The sequence below is a fragment of the Nyctibius grandis genome, chromosome 3 (genome assembly GCF_013368605.1).
Source record: "Nyctibius grandis isolate bNycGra1 chromosome 3, bNycGra1.pri, whole genome shotgun sequence".
In the NCBI taxonomy this organism is placed as follows: domain Eukaryota; kingdom Metazoa; phylum Chordata; class Aves; order Nyctibiiformes; family Nyctibiidae; genus Nyctibius; species Nyctibius grandis.
This window is the reverse complement of record NC_090660.1, coordinates 11397980-11413768: the sequence shown is the minus strand read 5'-3', so window position 1 is coordinate 11413768 and position 15789 is coordinate 11397980. Positions and strand designations below refer to the sequence as shown.

General features: G+C 45.1%; 1 protein-coding gene across 2 annotated transcripts in view; it reads left to right on the top strand.

The window, feature by feature from the left end:
* The first annotated feature begins 858 nt into the window (after window positions 1-858).
* Window positions 859-15789, top strand: part of NUP153 (nucleoporin 153) — a 46538-nt gene continuing 31607 nt past the window's right edge. For both annotated transcript variants that reach the window (XM_068397179.1, XM_068397178.1), the window contains exon 1: window positions 859-992. In XM_068397179.1, coding sequence (XP_068253280.1) covers window positions 891-992 — 102 coding nt within the window. In that variant the 5' untranslated portion in view covers window positions 859-890. The remainder of the gene's footprint in view (window positions 993-15789) is intronic.

The following is a 15789-nucleotide window of genomic DNA, read 5'->3' as shown; positions in this document are numbered from 1 at the left end:
CCGCGCGGGGTAGGTTACGGTGTATCCCTGGGGAGGTAACAGCGCCAGGACCGGCGGGTCCTGGCGGAGCGCTGCGGGAAGAGGGGAGAAGGCGGACGGGCCAGTCTCCGCCAGCGCCGCCGCCTCCAGGGCTCACCCCGGCCGCCGGCGCGGCCTAGCCCCATCACAAACCTCCGCTCCAGCCTTCGAGCCCGCCCGGAGCCGCGCTCGTTTGCGGGCGGGGGGTCGAATTTTCCTCGCTCCCCAGCGGGGCTTTTCCCGCGCAGCCGGCCCGGCTCGGCCCGCCGGGGGACGGGGACGCGCTCACGTCGCGGCCCGGCCCCTTCCGCCTTCCTCGAGCGGGCGGTGCCCCGGCGCGCAGGGCCTGCCGGGAGGTCCCGCTCTTGTGACGGAGGCCGCGCTGCCTGCTGACGCGCTGCCGCCCGGGCGGGCGCTGTGTGGTTGGTCGGCGGGAGGGGGGAGGGGTGCATCGGCTCGGCCGCGAGCGGGCGGGCGGGCAGGCAGAGCGGGGCCGGCCTGCGCCGGAGAGCGTGAGCGAGGAGGGGGCGAAGGGTAGCAGCGGGGGGCGCCGAGGGACGTGAGAGGCAGCGCGAGCGCGCGCCCGTGAGCGAGCGCGAGCCGGGGGAGGCGCGGCGGGGAGGGGCAGGCCGCGGAGCCCCCGCTTCAGGCCGCGCGGCGCGTGGCGGGCGGAAGGAGCGGTGAGGAGGCCGGGCCGGGCGCGTCCCTGCTGAGACGGTGACAGCGCAGCGCAGGGAGCGCGGCCGGGCCGCAGCGAGGGAGCGAGGCCGCACGAGGCGGCGGGGGCCGGGCCGGGCCCGGCGCGCGCGCGCGCGGCGGGACCAGGGCAGCGGTGGGGGGCGAAGGGGGCAGCAGAGGGGCCGGATCCCATCATGGCCTCGGGCGGCGGCGGCGGCGGGGTCGGCGGCGGCAAGATCCGGACCCGGCGATACCACCTGGGCGGCGTGAAGTCCCCCTACGCAAGGAGCAAGCAGGTGAGGCGCGGCGGCAGGAGGCTGCGGGTCACCCCGGGCGGGCGGGAGGGAGGCCCCTTCCCCTGCGCCCCCTCCTCCTCTCGCCCTGCGCCCCCTCAGCGGCGGGAGGCGGCCCCGCGCGGCGGAGCCGCCCCTTCCCTCCCCGTTCTCTGCCCCCTTCCCCCCCACGTGCGAGGCTTTGGGCCGGGGTTTCCCGGTGGAGCGGCCCGGGGGGTGGGGGGGGCGGGGAAGGGTTTCCCGCCGGGGCCGCAGGGATTGTGGGATTTCCGGGCGCTCGCCCCGCTCCCGCTGCGCCGGCGGCCCCGGCCCGCGGCGGCAACCGCGCCTCCCTTTTGTCTCCCGCCGGGCCGGGGGAGATGCCCCCGCTCGGCAGGGAGCAAAGGCGGGAGGAGGCGGTGGCTGGGAAGGGGTGGGTGCCGCTTCCCCCGCCGTGCGCTCCGCGGCCGGGGCGGGTTGGCTCCCCCTCCGCGGGGTGAGCGTTTTGTCTCCGCGCTGTCCGATTCCTTAACGACCCCGGGGCGAACCCCGGAGAGAATAACCTGTGCTTGCTGTCTGCGTGCACCCGTCTCCGAATGAGCCCCCCTGGTTAAACTGATGCTGGGTCCCCAAGTGTAGTTACTCTTCAGATTTAAGTGCATCGCTCCTAATATTTGAGTTTCTTGACAAGTTACAAATTGCAAATGAGTTTGTGAGGGTGTAGGCACCTTCGATTGTTTTTTGTAGGATGCTGCATGCAGAACCCTCAGGTCTGCATCTGGTAGATTCTTCAATCTCTTGCCTGTACCTAAATGTGCTGATGCAGTGCAAGTGAAATGTAATTCATAAGGCATTTGTTCTCCTTTGTATTATAGGATAGAGTAGATGGATAACAAAAAACAGTTTGTAAATTGCGACAAAAAAAAATCCCGTGCCATTTAGAGTCGCTGGAGGGAAAGAAGCAGAGATCTTTTCCGATTACTGTGTGCTAAGGAATTTCAAGATGCCCAGAGACAGCGCTTTGGAAACGCCTGCCGCGTGTATTTATGAACCTGAAGTTGACTGTTCAGCCAAAACCTTTGCATTATTAAATCGGTAACATAAGCTAGGGAATTGAATATTATATGCAAAATCGAGGGAGTGTTCTGCACGAGTTGTTGCTCAATTCATTTTTATTATTTGGAAAGTACTGTACTTAGTATACTGATCAGCAGTGTTGTCCTTGTAAAGCTAGCATGGTGACACTTCATACAAAGGATCACTGCACTTAGAAAGCAAACGTTGAAAGCTCTTATGTGAATGATAGAATAACACTGAAATTACCACGTTGCAGGCGTTGGTACTATGTAGGTAACTGAAACCTTAGACGTGAATTTTAAATAATTAGCGTAGATGGTTTTCTGACTCTTCTATTGTCTGTTACCTCTCTGCGTTTTCCAGTAGGTTTATTTAAACAATGTGCCAAAGCAAACACGTGCTTGGGGATGTCTGTGGGATTCTGCCCAGAGAATGAATGCTGTAAATAGAATACATAGATCAAGTTAACAGTAATAGATTGGGGAAAAAATTGTAATGATTGGATAAATAGGCAAACTGATAGATGTCAGATATGTGCATTTGTTATAATGGATAGCTTTTTAACCCTTTGCAGCTCGCTAACTGGCATTACATAAAAAGATGAGCTCTGGATAGATAGCTGGCTTAAATAGGAACACTTGTCAATTAATTCCGATTTTCAATATAATATCCACTCTGCAGAAGTATTCTGTGGTTTAGTGTTAATTGTTTCTCAGTAATGAGTTTGGGAAGACATGAAAGAGCTCAGTGAAATCTTGACATGTGATTATACCTCTGATTCTGATCCCCCTCTCCGCTAGCTATTATCAATAAGTAGGTTCATGGAAATACTTTAGTAGAACTGTTCTAGGTGCTTGCAGTCAAAACCGCGGTCCTGAAAACCTTCAGTCTCTTACAGTAAAGTTCTGAAGGTGCCTAAGCACTGTGCTCAGTATAGCTAATAGCTTTGAAGTTCCTAGGATATCTGAATCTTTTTCCACTTGTATGAGAGATGATTAGCATGATGCCTGGCTCATGATTGTCTGCTTTCTGGATGTTGTTATTTTGCCATAGTCTCCTGGGAAGTTCAGTCGGGTGAGAATTCTCCTATCATGCCCAACATGTGCTGCAGAGTCAGTCTTCTATAAAGTACAGCGACAGCTTTAGAAGATAGATGGAAGAGGAGGTGCTGCTGCTGCTTTTTAACGACTTAGCTAAAGCATTTGTTCAGAATGTGGTGGACCCTGCTTCAGATTCCTTTTTTGCCTGGAGGGATCAGCCTACATCTTCCACTTTCCGGGCGAATATCCCAGTTGCCAAGCTGTGTGTTGTCTTCGGTTCCCCTGGCTGAAGCTGTGTTACTACCCAGAAAAAGAATGTATGGTTCACTGAGCCAGAAGGAGGATGTAGGAGAAGATGTTGCCCTCCAAGACTGGAGACGTGCAGGCTTTGATCCTTGATTTCAGAAGTTATTTGTTTTGTGTTAGACGTTCCTTAGAGCAAACACGCAAAGCCTAATATTTCCTGCTCTTTTCTCCCCAAGCGCCTGGTCATTTAACTTTAGAGCCATGCTTCGTTATATTTGTGTGTGTGTTTTGTTTAAATCTAGAGCCTTTTTTTCAACCAGCCTCAAATGGAGAGGTGAAGAGATGCTGTCTGGAAGAGAAGACTGACTTGCAGCTTGCGTATTTTCCTGAAAGGTAGAGATATGGGTACAGATTCCCCCACTAGTGAAGGAACTAAACCGTGGTGTTTTCCCATCCTGCCTTATAAAAAGTGCACTGTCATTAGCTGTATTATTAAACAAACTAGCAAACAAAAAGTAGCAGCACAGCTAAGTAAAGATGGTGTAGACTCACCCACTGTGAAGGTTTGTGGGGTGGGAACCCTCAGAAAGGAAAGAGCCTTTCTGCATCTCCACGTTGGGCGTTCTGGGAGTAGAACTGAGGATTCCCCCCCCATTGACTGTGCTTTCTTAGTGTCAAAATGTTGACAGCTCCACGCTGAATGCGTTGACTTTAGATTACGCCGTGCATGCTACCTGTTTACTCATCCATCTCGTGCTGAAATATCCAGCCTCCTTCTCTGCTGTGTAAGGAGCTTAGGCACTCAGGTTAAAACTACAGCTTCTTTGAGAGCTAAGCACATGCAAGCGAGGGAGCTGTTGTGTCCAGCATCTGGGTTTCATCTTCCGGATGTGTCCCCAGTGCTTCTAAATGCTGGTTTGTCCTAGTCATTTAGGTAGAGTGATGATTGCAATTACTAGTGTGCATGTGTTAATGGGATGAGTGTTTACGTCGTTAACTTATTAAACAGCTTCTAGATTAGTATCTGTATGTTCCTATTGTTAATTTTATGTTTAGTTTTGTCCTTGTGTGTGTGTGTGGGAGCTGGTTTAGCCTGGAATAGTGCCATTCTCATCCAGGTGACATACAGATTTCGAAGATTCTAAATGTGACTTACAGGAGAAGAGACTACAATAACTTTTTTGGTTATTTTTTATTTGATAATTAACCATTCAAATGAAAGTGTCAGAGAACTCTGACTCTACGGGACTTTTAAACTCATACAAGCAGATTTAAGCGTGAGAAAAAAACAATTGTCTTAAAAGTCTTTATAACCTTTCCATAAACCTGTGTGTTTCTGTTAAGCTTCAGCTTAGAGCTGTTTGATATTAGAGATAATATTTGTAGATTGAAACTTCTGCTGGGGAGTGATACATTTTTGTTTTTTCTTACATGTGTATGTGCTAGTGCATATTTGTGGTGTAGATGTGCTACACTGATGTATGAGAAAACAGTCCAAAGATACTTTTCTTGATGAAACCAGCATAAGCTTCTGCATGCTTGTAGTTGGTCTAGTGCTGATGTGGTTGGGATATTACCTGGAAGAAGGGGACCAGAAGGCTGTTGACAGGCACATTCGCTGGTCCTGGTCACAAAAGTCCCTCTGGTGAGTTTCGGGGAGTCACTTGTGATGTCATAGAAGACCCTTCCCAGGTGGAAGGGTCGGAGGCTGGAAGGGCTGCAGTTGCTTACTGCACTGACCCCGTATGCAGCAATACCTTAATCATGATGACATTATCACCTGCTACTTCCATGAAGGTAGGCCAATTTTAAACTATTGTTTGATGAATGCGTGGGGTTCCCTTGGTGGGCAGTGACTGCAGGCAGCAGGCAGAAGGAACCTTATAAACCACCAGGTTTCTTTTGGGAGGAAATTTTGAAACTCTCATGCTAAATTGTTCCTACAGTGTCATATTGAGTAATGTAAACTAGGTAATGTTTCATAAACCTGAAGCAGGAAAATATTAACTTAAAATCTTTATTAAGAATGTCTGTAGGGACCTACACAAGTATAATTGTATGGGTTTAACTCCTGTCAATAGGATTGCACCTTGCAGCATGCTTAGGTGGTCATATTTACATTTGTATGCATCTCTCTGCTTGTTTTGGTTTAGTAGTAGATTAGCACATTGAGCTAAATATGAATAGATTTGAACAAATGTTTAGTGTGTATTCAAAGCTTTGTTTTAAAAGAATGGGATAGTAGTTAACATCAGAGGTTTTGTCTCTACCCCAGCAATATCAAATTGCATTAGCAAAGCAGATGTTTAAATGTGGTACTTGTCTTTCTACTGCTACCGTAAACAAAAATGTGTCCTAGTTGGGAAGAACTTTTTAAACTGAGATATTGACAGTTTTCTCTCCTTTAGGCTAGCAGTACTGTCAGTCGTACAACAAATTGTAAATTATGATTGCTATAGAATTTTATTAATATTTTGGGTTTTGTCTTTCAAAGTGTTGGAAGCTATGAAGTATTGGAGAAAAACAATATTAGTGAGTGGTGTCTTAGGAGAAGAAAAAAGGAGATGAAATAATTGACTGTGTTAGATGGGACACTGCAAATTGCTTTTGGTTGCTGGCAGCACATCACTTCCTCCGAGTTATTTATTCCTCCAGCTGGTAATTAGAACTGGTTTTTGCTTCCCTGCCGTGAAGGAACTGAGCTGCTGCTGATTCTGAGGACTGTGAGAGGACAGAGTTCAAAATCTCTTGCCTAAAAAAGTTTGAGCAGAGCTATTTCAGATCGGCGTAGATGCGAGCTACCATAGCATCACGTAACAAATCCATACCACAGTGGGATGGCTGGCTCAGTGAACATGGGGTGAGCAGTGGATGTTGTTTACCTGGACTTTAGCACGACCCTCAGCATGGATTCTCGTGTTATCCCTGTAGCCCAGTCGGTGAAGTATAGACTCGTCAGGTTAACTGTAAAGTGGTTGGAAAATTAGCAGGACCGTTGACCTCACAGTGTTGTGATCAGCAGTATAAAGTTCCAGTGGCAGCTGATTGCTAATAGAGCCTCTCAGGGGTTGATATCGGGGCTGATACTGTTAAATGTTTGTTAGCATCCTGGGATGGAGGAATGGCGTGCATCCTCAACAGGTTCCCAGATGATACCAAACCTGGAGGAACGTCAGCCCTATCGTGTGCTGAAGGGTAGGGCTGCCATTGAGGGATCTCCACAGAAATGGGCTGCCAGGAACCTCATGAGGTTTGACAAAGGCAAATGCTAAGTCCTTCATCTAGGACAAAACAACTCCATGTACCTGCTGGACAGCAAGTTGAACCTGAGTCATCAGCATGCACTTGAGGTGAAGAAGGCCAACTGCATACTGGGCGGTATTAGTAAGAACGTGGGAAGGATGTTGAGGGAGGTGTTTTTTTCCCCTCTATTCAGCACTTCCAGGACTGCATCTGTCATGTTGTGTCCAATTTTGGCCTCTCTGGTACAAAAAAAAGATGTTGACATTCTGAAGTGAGTCTAGTTGAGGACCACCAAAATGATTAGGGGGCTGAGGCACATGGCTGAGAGAGCTATGTGTGCTCAGCTTAAGAAGAGCAAACTACCTAACGAGAGCATAGAGAAGGTGGAGAAAGGCTTTTCTAGAAGAGGTTCATAGCAATAGGAAAAGAGACAATGGACTCAACTTGCAAAAAATGGAAATTCTGATTTCATGTTGGGAAAAATCTTTTAACTGTGAGGATAGCCAACATGTTGGAAGAACTGCCCAGAGAGGTCTCTATCCCTGGAGGTGCTCAAAACCCAGGTGGACACAGCCATGGGCGATCTGCTGTTCTTGGCCCTTCTCTGAGCAGGAGGTTGGAGTAGGTGACCTCTGGAGTGCCATACAGCCTCTGTGTGTGCGCGGTTCTGCCAGTGCTGCTGTTGAACCACAGAGCATGCACGAGACCTGTGGTTTCAGGGTAAATGTCAGTGTTACTGTAGGTTGTGAATCCTTTTGTCGGTCCATCCTCTAATTCTGTCTTCAGGACTGTTCTGCTTTTTGAAGGAAGAAGTAATGCCTCCATCTCACTGTTGCATTTTATCTGGAGTAAATTGCAAGGTTGCCCTCAAGAAGACAATAGCTAAGAGGCTTTTCTCTAGGGTTGCTGTTTTCCAGACTGTTTTTTAAAAATGTCGTCTGTTTTTTTAGTGCTAGGCCATGTGATATGCTTTTCCATTTTTCTGCTGTTAAATTGCAAAACACTCTGTGGGTTTTTTGCTATCTTTTTAACGTTCTGTGTAATCGATCCAGTTTTTGTTGTGTAGCTACTGTACATCTACAGTATGTTGAACAGTGATATTTATACAGTCTTGAGAGAAGGGAGATGTTCCTCAGTATACGTTTCTTGGTATGTACTACTAAGATGATACAATGAAAACTCTCCTCTGTGCTTTTTGTAACATACAATATAAGTCCTCAATGCTGAAGAATTAAGTGCCCACAACATTTTTTTATGAAGAATTCTAGCCATTAGGCAGAAATTTTTATTACTTCTTAGGGTATTAAAATACTTATCTATGCAGTTTCATGAACAACTGCCCTAAATTTGGACGTATTTCTTATTTTCCCTTGTACAGATCTTTCATGCCAGGTATCTTCCCTTCTTGCCACGACATTCCATATTTTATTTTATTTTTATTTATAGTGCTGCTTAGAAGTCTTGACTTGCTTTCTCCTTATGCCTAAACAGGTCTTATCAGCCTATTATAACTGTCTAATTGAAGGTGGATTTTAAATACACCTTTTAAGCCAGAGAGATGTTAATTTTGCTAACAGTTGAGCCACTTGAAGGTAGTGTTATTTGCAGCTATTTATCACCTCCTTTGGTGGGAGATTGTTATACCCTCAGCCACCTTGGTGGAAGGGACAGGGTAAGTACTCTCTAAAACCCTTTAAGCCAAGTCAGTTGGACCATCTTAAAATTGAGTGAAGGCAAGTATGAACTAGCTTGTTTGACTTTGCCTGAAGCATAAGTAGTTTTGCAACTTGCTGATACAGAATTTGTCATTGTGGTATTCTAGATTACTGTACAAAAATACTTACTAATTAAAAGGTCTTCTCTTAACTAGGAGATTTGCTTTTCTTTGTTTTTGTTGGAGAGTTTACAAATACATTCCCTTTCTTTTCACAAGAAAAGACTTTAAATGCTTTTCCTCCCCTTTGTCTAGGAAATGTGATAGCACTAAAGCTTTCACATTGGGATAGCAGTACTAATATTTCTGAGGGAGGAGTTTCCTTTGAGTTTCTATAACTCATGTCATAATTGCATGTTGCATTTAATTACAGCGCCTTTGCGTGTGTTTGGCTTGGTTGTGACCACTGTGTTTTTTAAAGTAAGCATAAGTTCATCTTTACGTTTACCTTTGCTGGGAAAAGATGTGTATGCCAACACATGGACACGAACATGCACTGAAGTCCTACAGCTACAGTTTTAGCACACGCGCCAGCTTTGTGAATACCTGTGCCAGCAGAAAATTTTCTTTCTCCTTGCTGAGGTTATTATTGTCTCTATATCTCTGCTGTTGGAAGGAGTTGTGTGAGAGTGTCCTGGAAAGCTGGCTGACGTTGCTTTTAGGTATGATGTATTTTGAATCAAACTCTTTTGAAGCCGATGAGTCTCACTACTCCTTCCCCTGATAGAGCTCAAGGTGTGGTGACTTCCAAGGCTAAAGTAAACCAAGCAAAAAGTTAAACTGTTCAACTGGTGTTTTCTTTGAGAATGTATTACAGATCTAGTGAGGCACTGAAGTATTTACGATAACAAAATATTAAATGGCCTATGAAAAACTATACCAGTAGCTGCAAGCTTGTAATACATATATAGGTGCATTTGTAGTTTAAGTCATCCTGAGCTAAGCAGATGTAAACAAGGTTTAAACTGGTTTAAATGTAGCTGTATTACGGAATTACTGTGGTGCAACTAGATATGTGTTAAATTTAGCTATAACCGTGCACCTGTTCTATTGTCAGCCCTTAGTATTTGTTATAAAACTTAACAGAGTTGTGGAATATATACAGATTTTTAGATGCCATTACCTTCAATCACTAAAAAATAATCTGTATGTGCAATGGCAATTTTTCCTGTTACTGGTAAGAGAACAGTGTTTGGAGGTACTGGTTGTATATTCGTGAGATGGTGTTGGTTCTGTCAGTTGAGCTGTGATGAAAAATTATGGCCAGAAAGACACTGCTGCCCGTTATGACTGAAGGTTACTGCCCTGCAGCAGAGGTGAGCCTACCTTGGCTTTATGGTTTCAGAATACTGCCTTAAAATGTCAAAGAACATAAAAATAATTGCCGCTGCAGCTAAAGCAGCTGTGCCTGAGAGTCAGTGTTTTAGTTTCTCCTAGGCACCAATTCTTACATTTTTAAATCTGGTCAGGACGTGTATGCAGCAGGGTTAAATGTGTCCTATTTAAAGTAATTGCAGGTTCTGCTGGGTTAGATGAGTTATGAACTTTTAATTTTTATATGCCTGACAGTGTCCATGTACGACACTTAAAAAGTAGGAAGGCTTTGAGTTTTGCTAAAATATCAGGTCATCACAGAGAATAACTAAAGATGATTCTTTGGTTACTTCATTTTAACTTACATCTTCAAGTTTGTGAATAACATATTGAATGTGCAACAGGACTGACGTATTACATTTTGCAAAACCACTAGGACGACATATTATCAGCTCAGTTTGTAGATCAGCATGGATAGAAAAGATATTTCAAAGGGAACATGACAGTACTTTGCTCACTTTTGCTAACACCACATTTAATTTAAAAATTTGATTCCAGTCATCTTGTTTGAAGATTGTGATTTACTTTGGAGTGCCACTCCAAAGTGGCAGGAATAAAATTTTGTAGCAGTAAGTACTTCATTTTGTGAAATATGCTTCAAGTTATCTATAAAGCTGTGTCTGCACAGGACACGGGGATTGACATCAGCAAGCTGTGAGCTGCCCTTGAATGGCATTTAACCATTGCCTCAGGAATTGTTGCAGAATTTGGCCTGCCCGTGCTTGTGTTTTACATACATAACGTGTCCGCACTACTTTGTGCCATAGATTAGCGCTGCATGGGGTTGTTGTGGCCGAAGCGTAAGACCCGGCACTTGTTCTTGTTGAACCTCATGCCGCTGGTCTCAGCCCATCTATCTAACCTGTCCAGATCCCTCTGTAGGGCCTTCCTACCCTCCAGCAGATCAACACTCCCACCCAGCTTGGTGTCATCTGCAAATTTGCTGAGGCTGCACTCAATCCCTACGTCTAGATCATCTATAAAGATATTGAACAGCACCGGCCCCAGAACTGAGCCCTGGGGAACACCGCTAGTGACCGGCCGCCAGTTGGACTTTGCCCCATTCACCACCTCTCTCTGGGCTCGGCCATCCAGCCAGTTTTTAACCCATCGAAGAGTCCACCCATCCAAGCCCCGGGCAGCCAGTTTGTCCAGGAGGATGCTATGGGAGACAGTGTCGAATGCCTTACTGAAGTCTAGATAGACTACATCCACAGCCCTGCCCTCATCTACTAAGCGGGTCACTTGGTCATAGAAGGAGACCAGGTTGCTCAAGCAGGACCTGCCTTTCATGAATCCATGTTGGCTGGCCCCGATGCCCCAATGGTCCTGCATGTGCCGTGTAATGGCACTCAGGATGATCTGTTCCATCACCTTGCCTGGCACCGAGGTCAGGCTGACAGGCCTATAGTTCCCTGGATCATCCTTCCGGCCCTTCTTGTAGATGGGCGTTACATTTACTAATTTCCAGTCAGCTGGAACAACTGACACTAAACATTACATTTAGTAATGTTGAAATACTGTGATGAATTGGGTCTTACTGTATAGAGAATACCTATAAATAAGATAGACAATTTTATGCTGAAACTGTGTATTTAAGTCCTCAATATAAAATGTATGTTATCATACTTTGCTAAATCTGATAACTTGTACTAATGGCCTTGTAAAGACCATCTGGTGCTATGGAAAATGTAGTTCCTGATCATTCTAATTTTGAAAACTTTAAACTTCTTGTCTATGTGGTTATGTCAGAGTTTGTTATCCTAATGCCATGTTGTTTTAGCTATTGTTGTTCTTGTTAAGTAAAAATAATCAGTTAAGACTATAGGGTTCCCATACAGGAAAAGAAAAAGAGTCTGAGCAGCATTTCAACCGATGTAATTCTACATACTGTCTATGAAACTTAGCTTCAGGCACGCTGCATAACTGTGGCAGTCTTTCAATAAAAAAATATTCACTGTACTTAGCGTCCCTTCTCAGATCAAGAATGAACTCCTTTAAAACTACTTGCAAAGTTGTAACTGAAAGCAATCTCCTTAATCTTAAATTTTTTGGTTTTGATGCTGATAGATTTCTGTCTCAAAGTGCAACACTGAATGTATGCTCGGTGATTTACAGCGCCCGTTGCTGATTGCTGGTGAAGATTAACTAGAGCCTAATGTAGCGCTTTCTACAAGGAAGGAAGGAAGGAAGGAAGGTGCCTTGTACTTTGTGCTCTCTTTTGTAGTGTTGTCACTGTGTCAACTAAAGGTGTGAACAAAACTTGAGATAAAACCACTCAGAGTCACAAGGATTTAACCTAGTGGGGTAGACACCAGTTTATCTATCGGAGCGTATGCTGGCTTTTTGCACTCAGATAGAAGTGATAATGATGGGTACGGATGTGCAAGCAGTGCCAAAATGTAAAAGAGCACCTGAATTTCCCTGGGATGTTTATTCTAAAGCTAACTAGGCTCAGGAAAATATGGCATCTGGAATCATAATCCCTTCTTCATGATTTTTAGAAACAAATCTGAACTAGTCCACTTGCTTTAAATAAAATTGTTGTTTTTCAAATGTTACGTAATTAATGACATTCCTGGTAACATATTGTTCGTATTAAGTCATAAGTTTTATTGTCTTTTTTCTAAATGCAATATCAAACTCTACCATCTTATGTCCAAATTGAAACAACTCCCTAAATAGCAAAAGCAGAGTTAGTTTAAGCCAGTCTGGGTCTGTGCCGCTACAAGAGACAGTCATGTCATATTTCATCTCTATTCCTGCTTTTGCATCAGCACCCGTGCGGCTGCATGGTGAGCTGGACCAGCAACCTGATGCCCTCAAGGGGTAGTCCTCACCATCACAGTCTAGAGACTAATTTTTGGCTGGATCTATCTGGTAGAGCCCTGATACAGTTTGTCGTCTGGCTGCGTGTATGTGCTAGCAGCGGCACAAGGGAAGGGTGAGGTGAACAGGAGAAAGGGACGATCTCTGTAATGGCAGTATGGACACTGGAAATGGGAAGAAGGGAGTTGTTTTGTTACTTACTCCTCTTGCCCTGGCTGCCTGATCTTGCTCTCTCTCTTGGGCCAGTTCTGGTGCAGTGAGCCAGCTGAACTCATTAGTCCAGCAGAGAAACATGTACTTTTTGCCAGATTAATGAATTCAGCTAGTATGGAGAGTAGCCTGCTATGAGCCAGAGCTGCATGAGGTAACCATGGGGGATGGAGAGAGCACGAAAATTCCTTTTTGATGGTTGCAAGTGGTTAGATTGATCTGCTCTGTCTCAGTGAACTTCACCGTTAGGTTCAGGTTTTATTTTTGAGGACTTAGTGGTTCATATGTTTTAATAACTTGAACTTTGAAATGAGAAGCAGAGAAATCTCTGAGTGGCCTGGAGGTAAAAACTTGATGCTTTTCAGAGGCGTGCATACAGTGAAGTGGAAATTAGCTCTTTTTTTCTGGTTGTGTATTTTGCATCTCTGACAAATTCATGTTAATGTATGACCTTTATATAATTTATATATGATTTTTTTAGTACGTCCTGTGTTGTACAGTGGGATTTACTTACGCCTCTCTGACTGAAATAAACTCAATTACAAAAATAGATGTTTTCCAGTAATGCATCATTGCTGAGTACTCCTGCCAGCACTGTACCCCCCCATGCTATGTGAAAGACCCTTATGAGCTGGGAAAACTGTCCTATTCTGTAAATATTTTTGGCCAAGAAATAGCCTGCGTTTAAGTTTGGAAGTCAAACTGTGACCATAACCTATTGATTTTTTTTTTTTCTTTATATAAATCCTTTGAAGAAGTGGTATTTTAAAGTAGTAAATTATGACACTGTTTACTGGTTAGTATTTCTGTCTACATATCTTTTGCTTAGCGTTGCATCTCAAGGTGATATGCCTTGAGTAACTGTAACTGTAGTTACTGTTGAGCGGTGTTTATATACAGACTTAGATATATCTAGCAGGGCTGCAGGCACTTCGGATGGTGCACGGAATTTGAAAAACTGTTGTAAATATCTGTTCCTAAGCTACTGGATCTTTTCAGTGGATTTTTTGTTTTGTTTTGTTCTGCTTTCCTGCTGATATTTTAGGATAAGAATAGAGTGCATTTAAGATGAGCAGGCAACTGTTGGTACTGACAGCAGCTCTCAAACTGCTGATATCAGTCAGTTAAGGACTAAAACACAGTCACTGACTAAAACGCTGCTACGTGCAGTTGGGATTGCCCCATGGCATCTTCTGCCCTTTGATGATATTAAGTTTGGTGCCTCCGTGGCCTGTAGAAGTGAGGAGTTATGAGGTTAAAGCTGCGTGCCCACGCCGCTTCCTCCGCTCCCAACCTGGGCTTGGAAACTAGGAGAGTTCTTGTGCAGTAGCGTGTTCGGTGTAGCTGAAGTGAATGAAGGTGTTCAGGAAGGGACTGGTACACAATTGTGGCATGAGGAGACTGGGATTTGAGCGGTCCCCTCAGATTTTGCTGGAGGAGTAAGCCTGTTAGAGTTGTCTTGTGCTGTGTCTTTTGTATTTCACCTCTAAAGATCTGTTTGCATCAATGAGATGTGCACTATCCCTGTCAGTCTTCTAGAAGAATTGATGGTGCCTGTGTGGGGAGATGGTAGCGCCAGGGAACCTGGGATGGACAAAGTACAGAGCTGGTGGCGCTGGAGCAGTAGAGATGGAGCGCTCTGCTGCTGGCAGGGTAGGCTTGTGTTGCATGTGCAGGGAGAGGGAAAGGGTGTTCAAACACGTGCTGAAGTTGAAGAATAAGAAAACTAAAAGTTAGGGTGAGATTAAAATGCCAGCTTTAAAGGCAGTGTGAGGCATGACGCTTTGTTGAAGTGTCCTGGCAAGAATATGGAGTGTGGATGTTCAAAAGGGTATTGGTCAGTGGTACCTTAACTGCCTGACTTGGACAGGAACCCAGCCATGGTGCTTTATTGATTGGCTTTTAGCTGTGATGGGCGGGTAAGGGATGCCATAAGGAAATTCCCTCTCTCTCTCTCTCTGTGAATGGGCATACCTGGGATGTGTGGCTTACTTTTAGGGGCAAGGTGGTTTTTTTAGCAAGATCTGTGTTTGATGATGGCTTGTTCATAATGCCTGCATAGTTCTTTCACAGTGCCTTTAATCAGTATTTTCATTTTTCAGATAGAAAATGGAGGTGCATTTCCATGTATTTTGCTTTTCCTTGGTTTGTCACTAAGCCAGCAGTATTCTGGAGCATAAAACTATGTTTCTTGTCTTCCACTGTGTCTAAGCCAGATGGAGCAGGCTATTAGTACTTGCTACAGTACAGCTGCTCTGAGTGAGTTCCAGCTCCTGGACTGGTTTGGGAAGTCACTCTGTGTTACCCAGCTTAGTCTTAAAGTGCTGATGATGTGGAGAATGCTAGCAAGGCTGCCATGCAAGAAAGGGTCAAACCAGTCTGGTTTTAGATATGAATGGTAAAATGTCATCTTGGTTAATTATTAGTCTAGCTAGATTCTCCAGTTATTCATTTGGGTTACTAACGATTGGGTGTTTACTCTTCTGGATGCCTACCACTTGTTCCGTCTTGAGTCTTAGGTAGCTTTCAGTCCTGGGAGGGTTTCTTCAGCAAGAGAATCATACAGGCCTATTTTATGGCCAATAATATCTATTCTGTGATGGAGAAACTCTCTAGGAATACTTCATGCAGTAGCACTTAGCTTTTTGGAAAGAGCATTGCCTTGGATGCAGTGTGTGTGTGTCCCCTGACCATTTGCTCGTTTTGGCAAATTTTAACTCCTCTGAGTTCCTGATATGCTTTTTTTTTGTAGCAGGAAAATGTTTGCCCCAAATAAGAGGGGCAGTGTGTCACAGGGAAAGGTGGGAATGAGGGGCTGGGCATAGAGTAGGGACTGCCACTTTGCCGATACTGTGCGCTGAACTGTTTGTGAACTCTGGTATTACATGCAGTTAGTAGTTTTTGTTGGAAACCTGAGGGTTAGTATTTACGTAGAACAGCAGCAACATCCTGAGCATGGCATACTTGTGTGCATCGTAGTGTGGTAATTGTGATGGATGTGTTTATGACTCTCTATTCTGTCTGGTTTAAACTGTCCCTGGATATTTATTCCATCTTTGTGCCAGTACGAGATTAAATTACAGATCAT